We start from the raw sequence: 27,897 nt of genomic DNA on the forward strand, positions 1-27,897 counted from the left end.
TATAACGTAAAGTGTTTTAACACGCGTACAGACTCTCCTGAGAGTCATCTCATGGCCTCATGTCCTCTATTCACAGTCCGCCTCCTTTTCCTCGCCTCATTCCCTCGTTTATACTTCTACTTCATCATCTCATGCTGTTCATTTTCTATTCTTTCTCTTCATCACACATCACTTCCTGTCACAGGGGAGTTTCAGAATTGAACATCACTGTAGAAGTCCATCTTGTGGTAAATAAGCCGGAGCTTTTCGAATCTAGTCCATGGCACATTTCGCTTAATCTATTTAGGGATCATTTTATACCGAGCTGCAGGCAGTAAAAACACCTCTGCGTAGGAAAAACACACACATCGCATTTGCAGAGTCGCAGGAACAAATGAAAGTAGCTCAGAGACACGACGAGAACACAATACATCTTTTTCCAGGGTCAACTGGGTGATGTGTGCACCTTCCATCTTAACTCACTTACCACCACCACCATAACTCATCTCTCAAAATAGAGAAGCAAACAGACCTGGTACCAAGACGAAGTCATTCAATAAATAAAAAGAAAACTTTACTGCAAAAGTACAGACTCAATAAAACTCGTCACTACAGTTCAAACACAAGCCATATTCAATCCTCTTACTGATGATGTGACCCTGCTGTGATTTCTGACATGATCCACGTGGCTCTCGTTATCAGATATCAGTATCTGGATTATCTGTCTCCACTTTCCTTCTTCTTTTTCTCATCAAAGAGTCGATACAGGATCACAGGATCGCTGGCCAAGTCGACATCCTGCCTTCAGCAGCCTTTAAACAATGCTAACTTTCACATCTCAGTGTTTCCCCTAAGATGGAGTTGCAGTAGCAGAGGCGTCATGCACGCAAAAATCGCATCTACGTTATCTGAAACATTTTTCCGATAGTGATTTTACTTTTAGCGTTGGTTCCCTCCATTTTACCTGCATGAGTTCCTGTTTCTCCTTCTCCCCGGAGCTGATGGCGTCTCGGATGGAGCGGACCTCGTTGAGGATGGCCTGCGCCTCCTGCAGCTTGAAGCCAGACGGGCTGTTGGACACCTTGAGGTCAATCCTGGAGGTCAGGAGGAGAGGGGTGAGGGAGAGAAGGGATGAGACAAGAGATGAAGGTCAGTTTGGAGGTCAGACGTCAAAATGCCCCCGGATCACCTCTTTCACCGTCAGCTGCTCTGGAAAAAATCATCGGTGTCGAACATCTAATGACTTTTAATTAGCTTCTTTTTTCCTGTTCCTCTTTCCACAGAGAACTGGGGCAGCTGAGTGTACACAAATAACAGCAACACTGTTAAAGTGAGCGAAAGTTTCCCAGTTCAAAAACTCAGCAAGCATCTAGGACAGCAGATAGCATTACTCATTCACTTCCCATAAAAACATTAAACTGGCAGTTGAAAACATTTTTTGCTTCCACTGATCACTGTGGAAAGAAAACTGCTTCCACGCTAAAATGGCTGTAGAAGAAACAACAACTGGAATAACTGTGGAAACTCTACACTGCAAAGGACAAAGAACGCTGCTGATGGAGGAGGCAGAGAAGTTCAAAACCAGCATTCATTCTATCAGATCAGAAAATAACAAAACCTGTCTACTTCTCGGTACAACCGGCTGTTTTACTCTGCCTTTACACAGCACTGAGATCAGGGTTTCTAGGTCAAATTGAGTTTGTTTTGCTTTGGACAGCAAACAGGTTGCTAACGCTGTCTTTTTTTTATATACCACATCCAACAGACAAAAATAAGTAGGAACAATATTCTCCTAAAATCATCATTATATCACATTATGTTGTCAGTACTTTCCAGCAGTATTTAATAATAATTCCTAATGAAATAATAAATTCAACTGATTTGACCTGGACTTGGACAAGTGGCACAAAATGAAAGGACAGATTAACAAATAAGAAAATATTAATTCATTTAAGTCTATAAATAGTTTTCTAAAATTGACATTTGATGAGTTGGCAGCTGCTGTCACAGCCGTGTTTCCCTTTGTAAAGTACATTTTCAGACTTTTTAATACCGTTGAAGAGGACCTTCATCTTTTTAAGAAGCTGCATTTAGTCACATTTCTCTGATTCCAGCTTCTTAAATGTGAATGTTTTCTGCTTTCTTCCCTCTTCTATGACAGCAAACTGAATATCTTTGGGTTGTGGAAAAAATAAAACGCATTTGCGGACGTCATCTTGAGCTTTGGGAAACACTGATGGACATTTTTCCCCATTTCCTGACATTTTAGAGACCAAACTACAAATCTGGAAAATAATCGACAGATGAATCAACAATGAAAGTAACTGTTAAAAAAGGAAATTAAATGACTATTTTATACTTATTTAGCTGTCTGACAAAATGAAAGGCAAAAATATGTAGATGAGCGCGACTAGACTGACAGTTCTGCTGTATTAAAACAGGGAAGGTGTTCATGCGGAGCAGGAGGTGACGCTCTGTTAACACCAGATAATGACTATAATGAGCATTTCACGTCAAAACAAACGGGGAAGAGAGGTTTACTGTACTCGGCTGTTTCAGTGTGGACGAAAAACGACCTGGAAATGCTCGGTAAACGTAGATTACAGGTAAAACAAGTTTTCACTAAATGTTTCCTCAACCCCCCCCAACCTCCAGGTAACACACATGAGATCTTGTTGTTCGGCTGTGGGCAGACTGTGAGACGACCCTGCAGAAGAGACGGTGCAGGAAACGGCCATCGGAGGCAGCAGCAGCTATGTAAACCCTGTCATCAGCTAGTCATGCATGCATCCGAATAACAGGTCCTTCCACATTCTTCAGAGAGGGACGAGGGGGAGGGAGGTTCAGACAGAGTGAGGGAGAGGGAGAGGGAGAAAACAAGGTACAGAGGGAACGAGGAAGTGAGCGAGAGAGTCTGTAACAGGCAGAGAGGACGAGTAATCCTCTCTAAGTCCTCCTCAAACATGGACTTATGCTCAGTGAAAACTCTGTTATGGACCTTTTTACAACTAAAATCACAATGACTGATTTAAAACAACACAGAGAGAAAGAGAGACTCACCAAACCGAAACATGTAACTAACTACTGACACGCAATTTAACGTTTCTACGGTGAACTCCACTGCGTGATTTACTTCTTAAATGAGTAAAATAGTGTCTTTAGGGGGCCGCCAGGTACAGTCGTGGTCTTATAGCCAGGGGAGCTGCCCATCACCATGACAACAAGAACTTCTCTCTGTGTGAGGACTGGATGGATCCAGACATCACATTATAAATGCTCTCAAAAACTCACACCTGTGGTATCAATTCTGGCGCTGAAGAGACAGCACACTTCGATTATACAGCACATACGGCCATGTGTATATGGACAAGGGGTGTTAATGACTAAGCATTAATCGATTAATCGGCGTTAAGAATTTAATCGATTAAAAATGTCTTTAACGACAATCAGAAACGGGCACAAATACATCAATGACTATCTTACAATAACAGATTACGGTTCCTTTTTTTCAAATATCAAAATACTGGTGTGAGAAAATGTATTGAATTAAAATACGAGTAATTTACATCTCTAAAAAATACAAAAAGACATTTTACATCAGCTGATATTGTTACATTTTAGCCATTTAGTTGCCTCAGTATTGGTTGGATTTTGTTGCCAGTTGTTGAACAGCGACAGACGGGAGCTCAGTCATTATTTTGTGTTATTTCATTTAAAATTCAAGTAACTTTATGTTTCCTTATCTGTTCCTTTATCTCCAAATGTAGGCGACTTTGATTTGACATCAACCACAGATCATGTCAGTGGTTAAAACAGTTTTCAAAAGGGAAAAAGGCCAAGGTATTTCATAAATTATTGATGAATAATCGAGAATCGATTGTTAAGGCAGCCGACTATCGATTAAAGAAATTACTGCCTTACTGACAAAGGATTTTTGAGACTGAAACCAGTAAATAAAATACACGTCAAGCACTAAAACATACTGGAATCATTTGTTAAGAAATAAATATTTTTATTGTATCAGAGACACAATAATAGATAGGACACATATCTAATGTGAAGATCCTTTATTTGTGAAAAACAGAGTGTTAAGCGGACAGAGCTGGATGGTGGTCACAGAAATGAGAATGCAAACTGAACCTGTGGGTTTGCAGCCCACAGCAGACACCTTCTGTACGTTATCGTGCTAAATAGCTTTTTCAAGTCACTCGTGTCAGGGTATTAATCATTATCCTTATTCACGATTACCCCGATAATGAAAATTCACGGCAATCAAGTTATCCCGAGTGTTTTGTACTGTAATCCGTGAAAAAAAACCCATCCCTAGTTCTAATACAGTTTTTTTTCCTTCCAGATTCAGATTTGGATGCCTGCATTTATGTATCAGCTGATGCCGAGTATGATTCAATACCTGTGTGTAAAAAAAAAAAAATATATATATATATATATTGCATATCCTGCTGTTTCATCCAGGTGAAACTACTCTAAAGTTGATGTTTTTTGGGGGCAACCTGGTGTATTTCGCTGACAGATACGCAAAGTACAAATGTAAGTTTGCTGACATTTGCTTGAAGTCACACGAGTTGCTTGCCTGTGGCCTAAAAAATCTGTTCAGTTAAATACTAGGGGTGTCACAATATTGCGATATTCACAATGAACGTGATATTAAATAATGAAAACATTACATTGTGTTAATAATACACCTATGCCCTGAAAACCATGAAAAAAGGTTTTTCTCCCTTTGGTCTTGATTGAAGTTATCCAGTGAATTACAGGTAAGAAAGGAAGAAGAACCAAGAAGAACTTGAGTATATGAACAGGGTTGTCCACATACATTTGGCCACACAGCCTTATATTGCCACTTTTCTGGTCTACATATCTTTTAAGATCATAAAAAAAAAACCCTCCAATGTACCAGTAATTCTGTCAAATCTTATCAGGAGTGTTCGGCTGCATTCCAGTATAAGCCTATTCGTATTTTTGCAAACAGCGATTGGTCGTTGAACGCCGTCTGCTGACTGTAACAGGAGAGGAAAATCACGGAGGAATGCCGTCCGACCACTCTGCCTCTGCTACTCTTTAATCCTCCTGACACTCTCACTGTGCCGCGTGAGGCAAGACAAACAGACCGGACATTCCTGCTCAATTCAACATCCACGACTGCCGGTCGGCTTTCACCGTGTGCCGAATTTCAAAAACAAAAAAAAATCACAGACGGCTTCAGTCTTCGAGATGAACAAAAAGAAGAATGGATCCCTTTCAGATCAACATTCCTCACTGATGGCCTCACTGCTACACCTTACACTTTCTAAAGGACTCACTTCTTATTCTGAGGTGGAGAAGTAGGTCAGATAGAAGGGTTGTTTCCCTTCAAATCCGCATTCTTCAGCTGTTGATTCACGGGTGCGTTTATGAGCTGTTGGTGTTTAATGATCGGATGGAATGTGCGATAATGCTGAGGCAATAACTCAGCTGATAAGCAAGTCCACCGCACTGAAGTTTTCTCACAACCTCGCATTAGTTCGAGCAACGTATTTACATTTATTGTTTAACGGGGCAAATTCCAACATGTCCAGCATTTTCAAGAAGGACTGACTCCTTCATCTCTACTGTACAACCGTATTTCTATTATTTCTGAGAGATCGGAGATAAGGATAAGAAAAATGAGAGATAAGAGCGAGGTAGAGACGTGACTTGAAGAAAGAGTATGACTCAGATAATGTCTACAATGTGCCAAGTAATTCTGAAAATGCTTTTATGTTTGGAGATGCTGGGAATCTTTGTTAAGATCATAAGAAAATGGGTGAATGTCTTCATCTTCGATCTTTTTCTGTCAGCAAACAACCAAACAGTTGATAAGAGTCAACATGTGTTCATTATGATCATCAGTACTGTAACTCACACTTGTTTAATGTTTTTTTTGTTACAGCTAATGCTGATTTATACTTGCACGTAACAGCGGTAAGTATAACCCAAGAAGAGCAGCAGCCGGCCGGTCAGGTGGGACTGCGACAGCCAGAGAGGGCAGTGTGTTTACTGGGGAAACTACCAGTCATAACCCCGGTATTAGCACAGCGCTATTCACCGGAGGAGAAGCCGGAAAATGTGACTCTACCAAGCACACCGATCACAGTCGTTATGGTCCGCATCACTGCGACGTGCAGTTACATTTGTGGTAGGTGCACATCAGGCTACGCCGTAGGGCACGCACCTATTAAACACCTACTAATTCCTATTAAAGAAAAATACAATTATACTTCATTAACCTTTAGACGATGACTGTAGACCTGAAATACTACAACTGGTCTGCATAAGAACTCTCTCCACAGGGTTTCAGCACTAACTGTGAGATACTTTGCAGTCAGAAGGTGAAGTAAAGACTGAGCGAAGGTCACTCATACACTTGCTATTCAAGTCAGATTTTGACTGTCCTGCTTTGCTCGTCAAATTAAATTAGGAGGGCTGGTGGTAGCATAAAGCGTGAGGATCAGATCCCAGAATCAGCTGTCAACAAACATACCTGTCAACCTGCCCTTCGGCAAGGATTCAAGGTGGAGGAGGAAAGACCGGAATGCATCCAGATGTTAATATGAGAAAACACATGAATCAGTTTGAGGGTCAGGATGCTTCACTTACTCTTTGAGGGTCTCAAAGCCTTGTTCTTTGTACTGCAGCTCCTGCTTCATACAGGCCAGGTCCCGCTTCAGCTTGTTCACCTGAGACACAGAGGTGAGACAAACTTTTAGTTATGGAGTTTTAGAGTTTGAAATATTAAAAAAAAAAATTGACCAAAACATTTTTTTTTGGTCAACAAACTCAATGAAAATCTGAGTAAAAATTGGTCACAAATATATAGTTTCACTCTTTAAAAACGTTAAAACTCCAGTTTTTTAACAAATGTAACTCAAACCAGAGTAAATATAATAGGCTTAGTTACGTCTATTTGCGACCCCTCAGCATCAGTTGTGTATGATGATTTTTTTCTTGTTCTGATGTTTGTTACCTTGTTTTTACCCATGCTTTGTTGGTTGGTTTGTAAGCAAGATTACACAAAAACTACCGAACAGATTTCCACAAAACTTGGATGGAGGATGTGTCTCAGCCCAGAACAGACCTCATTAACTTTTGGTGTGGATCCAGATAAAAGGATATATCCAGGAATCCTTTCTCACTTTCTTTAACATTGCGAAATTTTCATTAGTTTCTCAGGGACTTACGCATGGATCTTGATGAAAAAAAAATCACTTGTATTTAGGTGGTGGTATCTATGAGAACAAAAGAGGGCCATTGGGCATGGGGGGAGGTATGCGCTCTATTAAGGTTAGTTTTTTAGAGGCCTGAAGAGGTAAAATTATCAAGTTATTCACATAAGGAAAGTTTAAAAAAATAAAAAGCCTTTTCTGCTATTTGATCCTGTTGATCTTTAAACCCCTCAGATATATTTTTTAATCCCTGCCCATTTTTTTCCAGTGTTTTCTGGACTGTAATGGAGCTCTACGACACAGAGAAATAAGATCAATCAGGCTTTTGACTCACACTCTCACTTTTAACTTTAAGATGTGCGAACTACAAACTGTCTCACTTATTCAGACACACACACACACACAATACTTTTTACCTTCATTATTGGTCTTTACATGAGATTTTGTTGAGAATAAGACAAATCAAACCAGTTGTAATATAAAGCAAATAACAAAATGACTATTAAAACTGCAGCCAATGTGGAATTCACACAGTCACATGTAGCAAGAATGCTTTTAGTATGAGCTCATGTGGCTTTTGACCAATTAAAACGGCTGAACTTGGGGAGTGTGTGTGGTGTTGGGTGCAGGTGACTCCACTACATATTTGATCCAAAGCCAGGAGGAGTGATCATACGATGCGGCTTCCTGTTTGTTCACATTTCAGTCAGTACTGTTCATGACATATCCTCCTGCTCACTACCAATGTCATTTCAACACACAATTGTTCTGTTGAAGATGAACAACAATGGCCTACAAGTAGACGGTATAAAGGCTCAAACTACTATTTTTTTTTTTATCTTCAAAGAATCTGCTCATTATGTTCTTGATTAATCAGCTTAGTCTATAAAATAGTGAAAAATGTGCATCAGTGTCCAAAAATCCAGGAACACTTGAAAATATTCAGTTTACTCTAATAGAGCACAAAGAAAATCAAACTCTACTTACATTTGAGAAGCTGGAACCAGAGAATTAAAGGTATTTTACTTAAATTACTTAAACAATTAACTGATCAATCAACTAGTTATTTCAGCTGTAGACATAACAGCTATGACTACTAACAGTAGGGGAATGAACAGTCAAAGTTTTATATGAAATAATACTGAAATAAGTTAAAAAATCATTAACAATGTGTATACTTGGTTACCTGTTTGTCATTTATCAAAGAAAAATGTCAAACACTGGTTCAAGCTCCAATGTGAAGATATTTTTATGTTTTTATTTCATTTAAAGATGTTTCCTGGGAAATCTTGTCTGCATTTTATAGACTAAACAATTATTAATTGATGTACAAAAATAACATTATAAATCAGTGGATTATCATGAAATAAAGGTTCAGTTTAGTTGGGCAGGTATCAGCCCGACGTTAACTGATCCGATCATAATAACACATCACGTGGTTGAAACAGGAAGGCTCTTACCCGACTTTTGGCTGTGGCTATTTCTGCTTTAAGGATGTCAGGGTCGTACTTGCTGGACGAGGACGATCTGGAATTCACTGCAGGGGAGATCAGATATGAAGAGGAAAGAGACATTAAAGAACAAATCCCTGATATCCTTTTCTACTTTGTGTTAAAGCTGGGAGAGCTGACAGAGTAGACCTCTGAGAAAGAGAGACAGAACCACCAATAAGAAGTCTCTTTGGGGAAATGTGTTTATTTCTGTTAAACTGAAGAAATGTCAACTAGTTTTTTCTGTCTAGATTTAAAGAGAAAAGTTCAGCATCGCGAATAAGAATCAATCCACCTGCCACCTTCAGCCATCACCAGCACCTGCTTTGTGTTACTGTCAGGTCCAAGCAAAACTTCCTCCCCTGCTTTTCTATTTCCTAAATGTGTTTCCGATCCTCACTTCCAAAATAATCCCTGTGTAAAATAAATCGAGCTGCACCACGTCTGTGTTTTCTCCGCTGCACTCACAGCTGGTCTGTGACGTCGACTTGTCCCTCCACGCGTTGTTGAGCTGTAGGTACTCCTGCTGCGCCAGGCGGAGCCTCTGCTCCTTCACCTGGTAGATCTCCTTCTGGGCGCTGAGCGCGTCGCGGGCCACGGCCAGGTAGTCCCGCAGCATGGACTCCTGCTCCCGCTGCCACTGGGCCCGCGGGTCCTCCAGCTGGGTGCTCTCTGGAAGGAAAGAAGGTGAAGAGGAAGACAATGAAGATTTAGATTTTGTTTTGTGATGTTTAAGAACAGATTTCTACATTCAAACACGACTCATCCAATCAGACATGAGGGCTACGAGTTATAAGACTTAACACATTACTTTTAATTTATTCTGGTTAACAGTAAGTATAGGGTGAGGCTGGTTATACGGACGTCACATCGGGATAATCACATGAATGAAAACAGTGTAACGTCTGCACACTTTCTACGAGGCACAGTTATGTGGCCGTGTGCGTCTTCTGTGGCGTGGAGCACGTGTGCAGGCGTTAGCTGCTTTTCAAAACTTTAACAATAACAATGAATAAGTTATAATAACAGTGATGGAAGACTGCTGCACCCAGATGTACAATTTAGATGATTATACCTTTCAAATAGAGGTCAACAGTCCTCTTCACAGTTATGGTAAACAACAGATAGTTTAAAAACATTTAGATTAGATCAGCAACTGGTGAATACAAATGACAAGGAGCAGTAATGATAGAGGGTAAAGTTGGAGAGTAAAGAGTTGAACAGGGAAAGTCTGATGAAGAGACAAGCAGTACAGATAACAGACTATTAACTCACTGGTGTTGTGGTCGACATAGTACGCTCCGACGACGGGGTCGTACGCCTCCTCCCAGCCGACCGGCAGCTCATCCCCGATACAGTCAGCAAACGTCAGAGGCTTCGTCTGCCTGAAGAAAACAAAATCACAAAACAGATTCAGAAACAGAATCGTCTCCGCTGTGATCAACGAACTTCACAGACCTCGTCAGTCTGAGCGACAGAAATATCAACAAAAACATTATTTTTAAACAAACAGTTTGGGATTTTCACACATTTTAATATTTTTTTCTATTGATTAAGCAGTAAAATGATTGACACATTAACAACATAATGACTATAATGATCGCATCCAGCTCAGTGTGAATTATGATGATGAATCAACACACTCAGCTGCACTGCTGGGTGCTGAATGAAACAGTCATCAGCAGGACAGAAAAACAACTAAATGAGTTATTAATGCACATTCAGAGCAGACACTCTCCCTCAGTGAGCAGAAACCTTGTACAAATCTATTTCAGCCAATTAAATTGATTAATGGACTGTTTACATCGAGATTATGTGTGAAATCTTTTTCTGAAAATGATCTAGAGCTGAAACAATTAGTTAATTAAATGATCTGTCAATAAAGAGAAAATGAATCGCCAACGATTTTGTTCATCAGTGACTTGATTCAGACTTTTATTAAAGCAAAAATGACAAAAATGAGTTTTGATTTCTCACATGAGAGGATTTACTGGTTTAAATTGTCTTCTGTGAAAGCAAACTGTTTGAACTCTTTAAGTTCAGACTGTTAGTTGTAAAAAGTGTGATTTGATTCTGTCGTAAACCTACAACGATGCTACAGATATCATAAAAACCCTGTGATCTCAGCTCTATAACAAAGCCAGACAGTGTCAGACCCACATGGTTTATTTCATCCCAGCTCACTGTGTTTGTCTGAGAGCGGTTTCAGGAGGAGGAGGGTGAGCGTGAGTGGAGGGGGTGGGGGCGAGTAGTCTGGTGTTTCACTGAGTCCTCTATTCACCTCACAGGGAAAAGGAGAGGAGGGAGGGGGTCCCCGTTGTCGGCCACAATAGGAGGAAACCGGCCCGTGGCATTCCACAAGCAGCGCTGACGCATCGCCTGGAGGTTTCTGGGGCAACCCTCGGCCCTACAGCGGCCCTACGCCGACTTGAATTCAACCATTTCTACATTTTGTTGTGACATAACTGAGCGTTTCAATGACCACAAGACTTCAGGCCTACCTGTATTATTAATGATGTTTGCATCAGCAGTGAAAATGACCATTAAATACTCGATTTTTGGGGCTGATACCGATCCAAGACCGAGAAATCAGCCAATATACACACATTTTGTTTTCAATGATCATTAAAATCTGGTTTTCAAACACACAAGGGAAGGATATTTTACAGTTGAACAATGGACTCAATGCATTATAATCTCTTAAGACAATAGAGTTTTCGTATCGGCTCATATCTGGCACATTTAGGACAATATATAGCCAATATCAGCCGATCAATATATCTGTCGGACTCTAGTTTTGAGGGAGTCATTGTCTGGCTCAAGAAAAGGGAAGTGTTGTTTTAGTGTGTGTATTGAAACTCAAATAAACTAATCAATTAGACACATCATTCCTTTAAGGTTTCTCCATATTCCCATCATCGGTATCTGAAATATCACAAACAAACAGATGTAAGGAAGAGCACCACTCATTGATTTGTCCATGACAGACAACAGACAACCAGCAGAGTAAAGAGCGACACTCTTGTCTTTGGCTTTTCTCCTCTGCTGCCTGTTGTGTTTCGTGACTGCAGATAAACACAAACACAGAGCGGCGGCTCGCTGCTGAAGGGAGAAACTGAACTGGGTCCTTTTTCAGCTGATGAATAATGAAAGGGGCCCGGAGAAGACCCCCTCAGCTCCGCTCTAAATTTAGCTCGGGAAGACAGGGAGGCTTCTGCCAACCGCCGATCCCAGAAAAAGCCTGCTGGTTGGCTGGCCGGGTATCCACATCCCATTATTTGATTCCTCTCTCTCCTCTCACCCACTAAATCCTGTCGTGTAATCGACGGGCCGAGGGGAGTCGCTGACCTAAACTCGTCGCTCACCGTCACAGCTTCCCTCCGAGCGAAGGACCAGCTGGCAGCGGCGGCCCAGCCTCCATTTCACTGTCAGTCATTCAATAGCCACTTGTAGAGCTTCTCACATGCTTCACTGCACCAGTGCTCAGACTGCCTGCCGTGGCCTATGTGGTAATACGGACAGAAACTACTAACATGGTAATAATTAACAAATAATAACACAACAACAAGCTGAAATACTGTCTGTTCATGCTCATTCTGTCCGCCAAGCATACGGATGAGACACATTTCAACAAGATCTCGTCAACATAATAAGAATATAAATTGAAGTAAGACTGCTGTCCAGTGATATTTCAGTTGATTTCTTACGTGTTAGTATTCACAAAGAAATGTTTCATTATCTTGAGCCTGTGAACAGTAAATATCCATGTATTTTTATACTTCAATCAGGGTGCAAAATTAACTTTTTTGTACAAATGTTCAAATTTAACCTGCCACTCAATAGATGATCAATGTTTTTTGGCTGGTGAGTGAAGTAAATCTACCAGCCACTGGCATATCAAACCAGCATTTGGCTGATGGCTGGTGCTAATTTGAGTCCTGACCTCAACAATGAGTTTCTGTTGTCTGACGCGACACCTACAAAACCATCAAAGACAGTGAGAGGAAGTCGACACATTGTATAGCCATGAGCCAATCCAATAAACGTAATGTGTGGCGGGAGTGTGTGAAGCTGAAGCTTTACCAATTAGTAATTCCACTTCCAGTCGTGTTCTTTCAAACATTACAGACCTCATACAAGGAGAAACTCATTAAATGTACATGCTTTACACCAACACACTTTACACTGTGCTTCTCATTCACACACATTCTCGGATGCCATGTAACGTCACATGAAGGGGTGTAATTATATATCGATCAAATGATAAACAATCCAATATCATCAGTGCAAAGTGAAAACATCGGTCCATATCATCATCTTTAGGATACGCCTTTATTTTGAAATTCCCATAATACGTCTGTGACACCTCTTTAGTCCAATCGCACCTCCTTTTTCAACATTCAAACAGCGCTAGCGGCAGGCAGCCAAGAAAAATACAATAAAGATACTTAGAAAAAAAACGGGTCAACAGACAAACAGGCCATCTCACTCAGCAGGCCGCTAACTTGTGGCTCTCGCTACGGCAACATTAGCTGCTCTGTTTCAACAATATTAGGCTGAACAAAACGTGCACGCAGGCTGAAATTCAACGGTGGTGTTATGTTGGGAGATGCAGTGACTTCAACCAATGGTGAGTGAGAAAAAGTATATCTAATCCATGTGATTTATTACGAGTAGAGGAAATGTCTGCTAATTCATGCAATGTAAAATGTCATAGACTTAAGCTAAAAATGGTGACTGGCAACAAAATAATTGTTTTGTCTACATAACAGTTATTATTGAGCCAAATGTAATATTTTTGTTAAATGTTCTTGTTTTATGTGTGTTAGTAAAGTATTAGTTTAAAGTAAATGTTGTTGTACTTAAAATCACTTCAAATTATTTAAATAATTTATGAACTTTCTTTATGAAGCACATAAGAAAAGGGTGGCAGGTTCTTCTGTGACTGATTGTGTTAAACGGGCAGAAAATATTGTCTCGTATTGATCGCAGGCCCTTATGTTGAATCAAATCTTAATCGTATCGTGGCAGACTTTGTGATATCAAACTGGTGATAATAAACCTGCCGCAGTGTCAAATCAAATCCAGACAATCTGATGCAAATGTGTTACTTGTTCTGTGAGAACGGATCCTCTCGGTTAAAATATTCACACTCAATTGAATCCTTTTCTTGTTTTATTGCAGCCTCATGGATGATGAGAGGATAATTTCTGATTTACCAATTTAAATAAATCCACTTGACATTTTGTTAATGCCTCTGGTGAGACTGCACAGGCTGAAGTCAGATCCAGTGTTTTTTCTCAGATTATTTGACTGACATAGTTATTTATTTTACTTCATGTTCTGGTTTCTAAAACCTTAGAGAACGATCTAAACTCTGCTTGAACGCTGAACATCAAGAAATCAGAGAAGTGTCAGTTCTGATTGCTTCGATAGGTGGTTCATTTGAAGCCGGTACGTTTGACTCCAGATCGGCATCAGACTGCTCGGATGAAACATGGATCAGTAGATGTTGTGAGTCATCCATGTGGACTGACAGCACGCTGCTGGTTGACCGGTCCGAGCACCGCAAAGTCGCTCATACAAGTTTTATTGGCAGGTTAGTCAAGAGTTACTAGAGGAACGCACACACTCTCTTCTGATGAGGGTCACACTCGACAGCAGCCGGGTTAAATACAAATAAAAACACTCGCAGGCAAAGTTTTATTTTAATTAGCCACATTTACGAGGCAATTACCGATTTTTAAACAGAAGTAATGTTGATCTTTATCCCCTCACTTGTGTGCAGAGTGCGTAACCCTGCCTTATATAACTGCTAACCCCGCCAATTAATACATTTCAGTGTCACATGATGTTCTGCATGTTTTTTAAGGAGCTTATCTTAAACTCTGGGAGGAAAACACTGAATTCTTGTGATGTTTTCAGCATCAAAGTGGTCGAAAATTAATTTGCAGGATATCAATACTGCCTCTATATCTGCCTTTAAAGCCCAAAGCTGAGTACACACACACACACACACACACCCCCCCCAAGGTTTCACATACCAAGGTAAACAGCCAGGCCGGGCCCCGGTGCTCTAATGCAAACTGACAAAGCGTGCGGCAGAGTGCAAACACACAGGGAGGCGGGCTGCATATCTGAGCGGTGAGTCAGGCGACGACGCGCTGAAATGCTCATTCAGAGCGGCGTATAAATTCCTCGAGTCGAGTTATGAGGCTTCCAGCTACATTTCACAGGCGCTCAAGGTCCAATAGTAAAACAATCACACACACACAACACACACAACACACACACACACACAAGCTCCCTCACTCTTCTTTCACATTCACCTTAGAGTCCATTATATAAACTGTCAACGCAACCGAATAAAATGCTTTTTTTATGATAAACAAATTGCTCGTAAAAAGACAAATTAGATCTGCTTCAGTGTTTCTGCACATTACTCCGTTCACACCAGTGACAGTGTTATCAGATAACATTCCTATAACCTGACGACATGCATTCAGTGCGTCACTGCAAGGGTGGATCGATGATATTGCACTTTGCGAGAGCTACAGAGGCGGCTTTGTCCAGAGTTTTCCTCCTTTTGTTCCCCTTTTTTGTTTTATCTCCAAGGTCTGCAGAGACATTCATATTCTGAGTACGTTTTAAGAGTCCATGGCCACCTTTTCAATGCAACGGCAGAGCTAACAAACACTTAAAACATCTGATTCATTACACTTTAGCAAGGGTTTGTTTAGATCGACAGAATGGAAGAGGAAGGACGAGAATTGAATGTTTTTTTTAAAAAAGCGTGCCTATGATTAAAGCTGCAATGATTAACCAACAGGAAAGAAAATAACAGAGCCCGACAGAGACAGTGGTTGGCTGATATTATCGCCTGATATAAGCCTATCACAGATATATTGGTATACATGTCGTCCAACATGCACCAATATGACAGCTTTTAGAGATTACAATGCAGAAAAAGACACTTTGGGGTAATTTATTATTATTAAATTCATCCTAAGTTTACTGTTTAAGTGGGCTGGTGTCATTTTAGACAATAAAGTTCATTGTTACACTGTCAAATATCCTGTCTTCATTCCATATCTTTGCGTTTGATAACCATATCTGAGGGGTCATTGCAAAAGATTTGTATACTGGCCGATAGAAAATATCGTAATTATTAAGTGCCAGTCGGATCACCAACTATCCTGATTATTGATTAATGCTTTCAATCTTTGCTCAAGGAAACAAGTCAAACAATTTGCTGGTTCCAGTGTTTTAAATTAGATGATACGCTGCTTTTCTTTGTCTTTTAGGATGATAGTAAGTCTTTCGGTTTTGGACTGTTGGTTGGAACAAAGAAGCAATCTGAAGACGTCACCCTTAGGCTCTGGGAAATTGTCATCAACATTAATCAACACTGAAAATGATGGTCAGCTGGAGCCATACATGCAATAAACAATTAAATCAGCACCGCAATCTGGGATTCCCGTACGGCTGCAGGTACATTACATATTCAAATAAAGAACATCAGATATCTGTGACTCTTCCTCTGAGGGTTTCAGGTAGGATGAGATTATATCACACACACACACACACACTCTCTGACAGCAACATCTTTATGTAAGGCTTGCTGTCTTCCTTCATTCCTAAACCACAGAGTATAATAAGACGGGTTTTATATGACTGCTGCAGCATTAAATTCAAAGCCAACTGGTCCTCAGTTTCTCTTTCCGTCTCTCTCTCTCTGCTCATCAATGATGATTTGAAACTTCACAGAAATATTGTTAGAGAAAGATGGCTCTGAGCCTCTCTGCTGCTTGTTACTTGCAGCCTCTGTGATGTAGGAATCAGAGTTTATTTCACTTTTTTACGGCACTCATGCTGCATGTCCGTGGGTTACAGCTTCACGTAATTGTCAGGGAATAAAAAGTGTTTTGGAGGCAGAACAGGCAGAAGAGGTTTTGCTTCGAGATGCTGCAATACTATTTCATACATTTTTATAGAGGTGGAGGTAGAAGTGTCATGGTCTGATTTAAGGGCCAATAAATGACGAGGTATCGGATCAGGGCATAGACCTGCATACTAGCCGAGATCCAATCTAGGATTTTGGGCAGTATCGGAGGCAAATCCTGAAACTGGAAATGGTACGGGAACAACCCACGTTTTGTTGAGATTGTGATGTAAAGTAAACAGCAGATGCCAATACTCCTCAGTCACCTGAAATGCATGCAGTTAGGTAATACAAGAGTGAGAGGGAAAACTATGATAAACTGCTGAGAACTTTAGAGGAAAACCACGTTACTAAACACATCTAATGTAGGCCTATTTGTTGTTTGGTGTATTTTAATAATTCCAGTTTTTTTCCAATAAGTACAACTAAACGTGACAGCTGGAAATATCTCAACTATCTTCGCCTCCTCTACCCGGCACAAACAACGTGAGATATGTCTTTGGTGAAAGCAGCACTGAAGACAACAGAAAAGAGCTCAGTGTACTGGCCCTGGTTCAAATTATTCTTATTTAATTATCCATTCATTGACTAATTGTTCCGGCACTTGTTCAAGCGTATGAATGTGAATCACAGCTGCCTTGAATTAAAAATAATAGATAAAAATTGTGCATCTGCAGAGAGGCTTTTCATTTTTGCACACAATAACAGAGGAACCGGCTGTTTTCATGATGATGTCTGCTGTCTGACTCCTCATTTCAGCAGTTATATGTACTGCGTCAGTTTGGGAAACCACTGGAGTATTAATGCTGTTGTTGTGAGCTGCTGCAGATAAATAAGTTATAACATGGCGGGTTATGTATTAAAATAAATTACACTGCAGTGGTGTGCGAGCAGGCCTCTGTTCAGATCCCAGTTAACAGTTTGCGGGGCCTCACGCTGCACTTTGACCCCCTGCACCTTGGCAAGCAGTGAAAGGGATTTCAGATGAATCGGAGCCTTTGGTTGGCGAGTCTGCGCGCTGCTCGCTCCTTCACGTCGTGTGTTTCAGGAATGTGTGTGTGTTTTTTAAGGACTTTGTTTAGGGAGGTTTATCCTCGTTCTCGCTGCCTAACCAGAGGAGTTTCACTTCATTCCACCTCCCACCTGTTGACGACTGCTTCTGTTTTTATTAATTTCACTTTGTTTGCTTGTTGTTGTTGTTTTCGTCCGGTCACATATTCACACTGAAATTCCACAACAGTCCTTATCTGCCACTAGTGATGATTTGTGGCACAAAAACACAAGGCCCTGGATTGGATGTACCATTGGGAGACTGCACAGGTGGGCGACATCTGAACATCACATCTGTGGCTGAAGGATTACGAGCCGATTATCAACAACAACACTGCAACAATAGAATCACGGGTCTACCACATCAGACAGGATCCAATATGCAGAATATGAGCAATATGGATCATGATGCAGTACAGAGAAACAGTAATATATCAAATCTTTTAAAAGCTGGTACAAAGCAGACAACCAGCCATCAGCTTTCGGTTACTGAAACTGAAAATATGGTTGCCATTTCAGTCAACTTATATTCTGACTAATTAAGATACTATACGGTTATAGGTCTTAATAATTAAAATGTGACATTAAAGATTGTTAAAAAGCTTTATTACAGTAACCAGGATGTGCTACCTTGAACTAGTGGACTTGAAGTGTCAGTAATCTGGGAGTATGTTGTTCACGCTGGGGGCTGGGATACTTCACCTCCCGAGACTTCGCAAATTTCCTTTTTGTGTTTCATTCAGGTTCATCTGGTTCTTCGTTGAATCAATCTGCACATTTGATTGTGATGTTGACGGGTTAGTCAAACTTTTCACCTCAGTCAAGCATCTTAATTGCTTCCCTTTGTTTGTCCCTTTAATAGATACCTGTGTGGAAGCAACACAGCTGTGTCTGGTTATGGTTTTAACTGCAAAAGCAATATTCAGATGTTACTAATGCAACAATTATTTTTAAAAACAAAACTTGGGGTACGGATTACCTGGCATTGCCTGCAAAAGTCTAAAGATTTTAGGCATGTCACCAGTGATAACAGTATATAAGTAAAAATAAATAAATAATAATTATCAACACCAAGTCTTGTCACAAATAATCCTTTGATTCCTTAAGATAATCAACAATCAGGTGCCCCATGTGAACACTGAAACAGGTTGCCAAACGTTTGCCAGTTCCAGCTACGATCTCAGTTTCTAGACTACAAATATAACTAAAGAAATCAAAAAACTAAACCAGATTAACTGATAGAAAATCAGTTAATACCAGTGCCGACAGTGCAAAGATTAATCTGAGACTAGAATATGAAAATTGGTCATTTTTGTCAAATATGTAAAACTACAGTTAACATCTCTGCGCAGATTTAACATAACAACATAACTTAGGTCAGAGGAATATTGTTTGAGGAAAATGACTCTTCCCATCTTGTTGGTTGTTGCTGTACAGTGGATTTATTGTCCCTCTGGATAAAGCATCAACTACATACATAAAACATGTAAAACACAGGGACAAAGTCAACCTAACGCAATAAGAAAAGAATCTGTGTTCTCGCTCACACTCAACCGTCACACAGCAAAGAAAAAAAACAAGTGTTAAGCCTCCAGAATTCCAGACATAAGCCATTAAAGGGATTTGGTGTCAAAGTCCGAGGGGTCTTAAGTAACTGGTAAAGATGAAAAACGAGCCCCCATGAAAATCTGCCCTCCCCTCTACACTGTGGGTTTTTTGTACAAGTGGGACTGTGTCATGTAGCGCTGCATGCTCGGCAATCTAAGCCTATTACGTCAATGGATATGAGAGACACACCTTCAGACCTGATGTCTAATTACAGGAATGTAAATGAGCTGGATGTACCCTGGGAGAAAAACAGCGAAGAAGAAAATAACTCAGGAATGTTTTTATGACTAGTCAGTTTTTCTGGTTTGGGTGCAATATGAATTTATGTACTTTGACAAACAAAATAAAGTATTCTGCATTTTCAAATATTTGGAACATTATAGAGAAATCTTTCCCTCAATCCCATTAATTATGTGGTACTACAAATAACTTTATTTGTATAAAAACTTTGCTTTTAAGCTGAATGAAAAAACTATGTTAACCAATCACTACGTCAACCAAGATTTCTAAATCACTTCAGTATAAAAACTATTACAACCACCTTCTAGCTAGCTAATACTATATTTTTACACAATACACAATGCAGTGTCCAACCAATTACCCAAGGACTTTTTAATCAGGGATTTCTCTGAAACTAAGCTCCTCAAGCAGGTTGTTTTTAATCTGGTCGACAAAATCAAAGATGTCCTTGAAAAGTCTTTAAAGTGAAAATCATGTGACATGATCGAAAGCCTCAGAAAAGTTATTAAATGGACCTTGTGGTGAGATTGTTAACCACCATAAAATTGCCTGGAAGCAGAGAGAGGATGGAAAATGTAGAGAAGGACCAAAAACTTAAATCAACCACTGGCTTCCAGTCATCTGACAACAGTGTTCAGTATCAAAGGCACCAACTGGTTTGCATTTCTTTCACAGTGTTGTTGACTTACAAACAGCCATTGTCTTTCATTAATTCTACGAGGTCCTACTTTTTGAGCAAACATTTCATCCATCCATTCACTACTGTGGTCAAAATGTTTAATATTATTGCTTAAAAAATGAATGAAACATTTCATTTTTCATCAAAATAGTTGGCAATTAGTCTTCTTTCAAACGACTAATTGATGTGTCAAGTAATCATTGCAGCTCTACTATCATATTCGACATCCCAACAACTGGCTTCCATCCACTTCACTATGTATTTTGACCTTAAACAGCTATTGTATTCAATTAATTATATGAGGTTTGACACTCTGAGCAACCATTGGCTTCCATCCATTTCACTATGGCAAGAGAGAGATCTCTTCAAAAGCCTTGAAACTTGTTAGAGATGCTGTAAATAATCCATCACAGTGACAATTTAGTCGGTTTTATTTGGGTCCAAGTTGCATAATGATTGCATAATAATGTTGGCGTGTTCCAAAGCGGAATCAAAGTATAAAATTTGTCAGCATTAATATTTGATGCTTAACATTTGTTTCCTGGTGATGTTGCCTGGTTGTTGACAACACAGCTCAGAAATGAAAACATACAAGCAAGATGAGTTTTGAGAAAATGGTCCTGGCTCGTGTGACAATGAGAATGTTAAACTGATGCAATGTTATGGTGACGTGAACATGATTTGTCGTTAATTGGTCGGATTATTGGCATGGGTCATTTTACTGTATGTCTCTATTATAATGTGTTCCTATGAAAGCTACAAGGACATAACAAAATTAGGCTGGCAGAGAAACACACATAAATCAAGGTATAAATAATAACTAAAACAATGCAAAATATAGGACACAACCGAACTGAAAATAACTGTATTATCTGGGATATGACTTGGGGGCGCTGACTCCTGAGATTTATTCCTGTGAATCTAACACGTTCCTGCTCTAATGGTTTGAACAGGAGTGAGGAAGTCCTGCCCTCTGTTTATTCCCTGCCTCCCCTTTCAGGGCTTAAGAGACATCACTTATGAGCAGAGCACACTGTGAGAAGGAACACCTTGTTTATCATCTTCTTGATGCATTCACTTTACACTAAAGGATGTCGACATTCCTCACAGGGAAAAAAAACACTCCCAGCTTCAAGGTCGAATCTTACTCAAACGAGAAGAGACTGTAGCTCTGAAAACAGACATCACTTCTGCCAGCGAGTCAAGCTCTCATTAAGATCTCCTCTCATCATTCTGCTGTTCGCCGTTTCTCGATTAAACTGTTTCTAGTTTTTGGCTACAGCTCTCACATTCATACAAATTATACAAGAGCTGCACAATATTGGAAAAAAACTCACATTATGATATTTCGGTTTTCTGCTGGATATATTGCGACAGGAAGAAATAGAAGAATTTTCACCAGATATAACTTGTATAGCTCAATAGAGGTTATACACCTGACGTCACAGTGGGGCTTAAGTCACCATGGTTACAGCCACTGAGTGGCCCAATGACTACTAAATGGGCAGGTTAATATTTATCACATGCTGCCATCTTAAAGTTCAGCTCGAATGCAGCGAAAACCCCAAAAAACGCCTCTGAAATGTGAAGTTAGTTTGCCCGACATTTCAGAGTCGAGGCTGTCAAGCCGTAGCGCGAGGTAGTTGATGAGAGTATGCGGCTTCTGAAACTTGTGTGGTGTCGTATATATTTTACTTCAGGAGGAAGTTTGCCAGCAGTGCGTGGGGAGTGAATCTCTCGGTGTCTTAAAAGCAGAGGCAAAACCAAACTTTTGCACACACATTGTTAGGTTATTTAATATGCAATTAATGAATGTATTTACTTATCTTAAATAGTTTCCACTGGTTTTGGTCGTTGATATTTTCATCTGCCGGACAATTACATGTGATTCAGCAAAAAGCCAGCATACACCACCTAACTAACCCTGCCTGCAATGTGACTATTACACATACGAACACTGCGATGTCGATGCTGAGACGATGTATTGCGAAGCCCTAAATTTGACCTAAAACCAAACTGTATCTTGTGCAAATGTCCTGCTGTATTTTTTATTGTAATTGGCTGCAGGTATCTCAGCTGTAAAAGTTGCAAAGATTAACCAGTCAGTTCATCGACAGAAAATATATCAACAACTTTTTGCTAGTTCCCGAGGGATATTTGTGTATAAAACACAATAACATGATAGACTGACATGCAAGAGACATCGGTGCCAAATAGAAAAACAAAAGAAATAAGATAAATTGAGGAAAATAAGTAAATTACAATGAAATTAAAATAAAGGAGGTACTATAAACAAAAATATTGAGATGTAATAAAAGGTAATATTGCACATCTTTTCAGAAATACTGCCCCTGATATTGTAAAGTAAATGATATTTAGATGTTAAAAAAACAATATTGCACAACATTTCAAACAATACTGCACATTATATTGACATTAATGCTGGATTTGATGCATGATAGTAAACTGAATATTGTTGACCTTTTATTTTTAGTTAAAAATGTTGTCATCTGTCCAGCAATACATGTAAACCACAAGATCAGGGTTGATCCTGCGTGCTTTGCTGGTTGCTTGGTGAAAAAAAGGGTCAAGTGATTAACTGTTAGTAATTATAATATTTATTTGTGTTTGAGTCAGTGTTCAAGCTCCAATATAGTACACAGCTACATTTTTGGCTGTTGAGTTTTATCTCATATGATACGATAAGATTTACTTTCATGTTTGGCAGCAAATTCTTACATTTGAGAAGTTGGACAACTGATAAATCATTAAAAATGTGCTAATTAATTTTCTGTGTTCTAACTAATTGTGCACAGGTTTGAGGCAGAGTCTATAGCTGAAGCTGTGACGTAAACAGGGACCTTCGTTAAGATAAGACTGAAGATTCACTGATCTGTTGTCGGATATTTACACAGCAGCACGGAGACAAGCCGGGATAAAACAACAGATAAACAACTATCTGAAGGACATTAATAAAAATTAAAAGAGAAATTTTTGGTGACATTGTTTAGAGCTCGACGTCCAGCTCGTCTCCTCGTCATAAATCCTGTGTAAACAGCTCAACGGGTCATCGGGATTAGTGGAGGTCGTACTGGTTTCAGTGTTGGGATAAACGCTGTGAAACCAGTATGATTCAGCAGCTTCATCCGTCATCACTGGTGTGTCACTTGGTATTTGGGGTTTTTCTTTATCTGAGCCAGTTGTCTGAGAATGGAGGATGTTGTATGTTTTGCAGACACAAACTTGTGTTTTTTGGCCTTTCAGCAACTCTGGTGACAATCTATTAATCTTCCCAGTCACTCACTGGTTTCAGCTGCTGGGACGTGACGTTTCTGCTGCCATTTGTTGTGATAGATGACAGTCAGCTGAATATTTTAGGGGTTTGGGACAACGTGAGCGATTGTCCACAAGTGTACTGGGGCCAAGAACATAGTTTCATCAGTAAAGACGACACTGATGGAGATGGAGAGTGAAAACGTGTCTGCTGTTAACTGAACTTCTTGTGTTACTTTCAGGTATTTCACAGAATCGGGTCAAATTACTGACTGTTAGAAATACTCTTCTGCCTCCTTTTGGGTATTTTTGGACAAAAACTAAGTTTGAGTCCTCCTTTTTCTTATGTAGCGTCTGCTAATTGGACTCCATGGACCAGTGCTGCAACTAACAAATATTTTCCTTCTCAGTTAATCTGTTGATTATTTTCTCAATTAACAGATTAGTTGTTTGTCTATAAAATGCCAAAAATGGTGAAAAATGTCCATCAGTGTTTCCCAAAGCCCAAGATGTCGTCCTCAAATCAACCAATCGATTTGTTGTCAACCGTTTTAATAACAGTCAACTATTTTGATAATCAATTAATCATTTGGAGTCATTTTTCTAACAAATGTCAAAAATCTGATGTCAGCTTCTCTAATGTCAATATGTTTCTGGTTTCCACTAATGTGAGAAGCCCATAAAGGTTCATTTTTGCCATTTTCATGATCGATCGATTAGTTGTTTAGTCTTTATAAAAGGTCAGAAAATGGTGAAAAATGTTGATAAGTGCTCCCCAAAGCCAAAGATAACCTCCTCAAACGTCTTGTTTTTTCCACAACCCCAAAAAACTCAGTTTACTGTCACAGAGGAGCAGAAAGTATTCACATTTAAGAAGCTGGAATCAAATTAAAATCTATAAAGTTTTATTATCAAAATAGATAATTGTTAAAACAAATCGCTTAACCATTGCAGCTCTCGTATGGACCTGCTGCAAAGTGCAAGGAGGGACTGACCACAGGTGCAACAGCTCCCTGAACAGGAAAACAGTTAATCCATCTCTGGTTGGTTAAAATAATTTACATTTATTGTGCAGACATGCAAAGCGAGCCCTCTAAAAAAGAAAGTAATTCAATTTTGTTTGTTTTTTGGTGGAATGTGGGTCAGCAAAGTTGTGAACTGAGGACAAACGTGCTCTTTTTTAAGATGATGGTGTATATTAATAAAAACAACAAGCCTGCAGTGTTACGAAGATGATCTGAGGATCAAAGTCCATTGCATTTTTTATGTCAAGTGCAACCTGACGTGAATATTATCTGCACTTGCACAGCAGCATGCACAGATACAACCTTCCCATCGCCCATCTGGTGGCATTCCTGTTATTTTTGACATGTGTGGGGTATTTCTGAGCATCTGCAGGAGGTCAAAGGTCATCATCTTCTTCATATACACACACATACACACACACTCACCTGTCTCTGGGGTCGATCCAGCTCGTAGCCTGGTTAATGTGGTCAATGTAATAGACTTTGCCATCAAAGTCTCTGGCTTCCTCCCAACCCTCAGGTAGTGGCAACTCCTTCCTTGGCATGTCAGGCGAGTCTCCATGTAATTAACTCCTCTCTACTCAAAATCATAACGAAGGGAAACCATCGCTTTTCTCTGTCACCATCATCATCAACAACATCAACGAGGATCAGCCTGTTATTCCCAAAATTCCCGGTCTGGCGCGGTTTGGATTAGGCCATAATAATAATAATAATAATAATCCATAATAATCCACAGATCAAAACTCAGACAGGGGCTGATGGATGAAGCTCTCAGAGGATGAAATACTTCCAGTTAGCTGCACTTGTGCACCGATTCATGTCAACGTGAGAGTCGAGACGTCCACAACGGGTCATAAAACCGCTTTTAGACGTGTTTTCCCACACGCGAGCGCCTGTTTTACAACTTTTCCCACTGTGGTCGGAAACTTTGAGGCGGCCTGGTGACAACTTTTGAAGTGAAGTACAATTATCCTCGGTCCACGGAGCACGGACGGTGCCGCTGCTGCTGCCGCTGCTGCTGCTGCTTCTTTCAACGTAAACAGAAAGGCAGCCTCACGTCCGAGTCCACAAAACCGCCAAATAAAAGTCAAACCGAGGGGCGGTGTCGGTTCCGGAGCAGCTCTTGCTTCTCGGGAACGAGCCGTCCGAGTAGCTTTCACAGAAACAAATCCTCACACCGGGCTCGTTTCTTCTTCTTCTTCTCCTTCTTGCCTACAGGCCACCATGTTTAGCAGCAGTAACCGATGCTAGCCGCCAGCCGCGGGGGAACGAAGAGTCAAGAACACCGCTGAGAGAAGAAAGTACCGAGCGGATCCAGAGCCGTGAAAAACCCGACGAACCCGCCACGAACTTGTGTCTTATTTTATTGTTGAATATCCTTTTTTTTTTTTTAAATAAAAACGGGACGGGAGGGAAGCGGCGGCGGCGGCAGCGGCGGTAAAGTCTGTCCTCAGTCCCGATGACTTCAGCCGGGGGACCGTTGTGAAGCTGCACACAGGCACCGCGGCTTCCGGCTGGGACTTCAAAATAAAACAATCTGTGGGCAAATTCACACAGCAAAATAAGACTTCCGGTCACGGTTGTCAGACGCAGAAACACAAAAGCAGTGTTGTAAAAGTACACAAAAGTCGTCTTTCTAAGATATTACTGACAGGTAAAGTCACCCATGTGAATAGTACTTGAGTAAAGGTTTTAAAGTATCTGACAAAACATGCTACAAGTAGAAGTAAAAAGCAAATAATACATATATTTACATATGTTTTGGGGCCGAAGTTTTGAAAAATCTGATATGAATACATCTTGATAAAGATGTGTAATGGAGGCACAGCAAAATAAGACCTCTGGTCACGGTTGTCAAATGCAGAAACACACAAGCAGTGTTGTAAAAGCACACAAAAGTCATAATTAAGTAAAAGTAAAGACATCTTTCTAAAATATTACCTTATATTACTGTAGTCTTAAAGTCCCCCATGTGAATAATATTTGAGTAAAAGTCTTAAAGTATCTGAAAAAACTTGCTTCAAGTATCAAAAGTAGAAGTAAAAGCAAATAATACGTATATTTATTTACAGGTATACACATTACATCCCAACCAATACTAATAAAAGTATAAAAGTACAATATGTGCTTCCCAAATGAGGTGGATTGAAGTATCTTTGATTATATTATGGATGATATGAACAAAATCAGTCGGTGTGTGTGATGCTGATGAACAAGAGGACAAAAATAACATTATTTTCTTTAACATACCATCACTTTTCTTTTCTATCCATCTGAAAACTGACTGGAGCTGCAACGATTTGTCAATTAATCAATTTGTCGTCAGCTGTTAAATTAACCGCTAACTAATTTGACAATCGATTAATCCCTTTGAGTCACTTTTTAAAGAAAATATTTCCGCATACTCTGATTTCAGCTTCTCAAATGTTACTTTTATTTTCTGGTTTCCTCACATGTGAGAGGTCAGAACTGATTAATTTTTGCTGTTTTTACTGAAATAAAAGTCTGAAACAAGAAATCGATTATCAGAATTGTTGCTGACTGATTTTCTGTTGATTGACTGATAAGTAGAGCTGATTAATAGGGCTGTAACGATCAATCAATTACTTGTCATTCATTAAAACAGCAGTTATTGTGATTAACGATCGAATTTAAGCTTCTTAAATGTGAATATTTGCTGGTTTCTTTCCTCCTCTATGACAATAAACTGAATATCTTTGAGTTGTGGAAAAAACAAGACATTTGAGGACGTCATCTTATATATCTGACATTTTACAAACCAAACTACTAATCGATTAATCAAGTAAATGATCGATAGATCAATATGAAAATAACCATTAGTTGCAGCCCTGAAGCTGACGTTAGTCTTCTGCTGTATCAGAGTGACATGTGTAATGTCTACTTATTCCTTATTGTTTTAAATTTAGTATTTAATAAACTCTCTTTTCATATTGACCTGCAAGAGGTCAAAGGTCATCTTCTTCTTCATCTTTCTCCTATTGTCTGTGTCCAGTTTGTGTTTATTTGTGTTTTATTAATTATTCTGTTTATTTATTGCATTTATTTTATGTATTTTGTTCTTTTAGACAGTTTTATGCATTTTATTTCTGTTTGATTTATCTTCTCACGTCATTATTAATACATCTTTATTATAAATATTGTGATTTATAGTCTTCACATGTTCCTGTAGTAACAAACTTTCAAGCCCACAGCGCCCCCTGGAGGTCAACAAGCTGAGCTGCTACACGCTGAGAGATTAAAGGCTGACTTCAGCTCAGAGATGACTCCTGACATCCTTGTGTCTTTTATTTTATATTGAAAAAACAACAACACATGGTTGTTTGGAAGGTGACCCAGTGGTTTAAGGGGCAAATGAAGCAACTGAAGGACAAAGAGAAATTACATT

The 27,897-nt window shown here is 39.7% G+C and overlaps 1 protein-coding gene across 1 annotated transcript in view; it reads right to left on the reverse strand.

The window, feature by feature from the left end:
• Positions 1–25,948, reverse strand: part of wwc1 (WW and C2 domain containing 1) — a 52,947-nt gene extending 26,999 nt beyond the window's left edge. Inside the window, exons 1-6 of the mRNA XM_073479172.1 lie at positions 24,915–25,948; positions 9,947–10,056; positions 9,140–9,343; positions 8,642–8,718; positions 6,616–6,695; positions 944–1,073 (exon numbers count right to left, since the gene is read on the reverse strand). Coding sequence (XP_073335273.1) covers positions 944–1,073; positions 6,616–6,695; positions 8,642–8,718; positions 9,140–9,343; positions 9,947–10,056; positions 24,915–25,033 — 720 coding nt within the window. The 5' untranslated portion in view covers positions 25,034–25,948. The remainder of the gene's footprint in view (positions 1–943; positions 1,074–6,615; positions 6,696–8,641; positions 8,719–9,139; positions 9,344–9,946; positions 10,057–24,914) is intronic.
• Between the last annotated feature and the right edge of the window lie 1,949 nt (positions 25,949–27,897).

The sequence above is a fragment of the Pagrus major genome, chromosome 13 (genome assembly GCF_040436345.1).
Source record: "Pagrus major chromosome 13, Pma_NU_1.0".
In the NCBI taxonomy this organism is placed as follows: domain Eukaryota; kingdom Metazoa; phylum Chordata; class Actinopteri; order Spariformes; family Sparidae; genus Pagrus; species Pagrus major.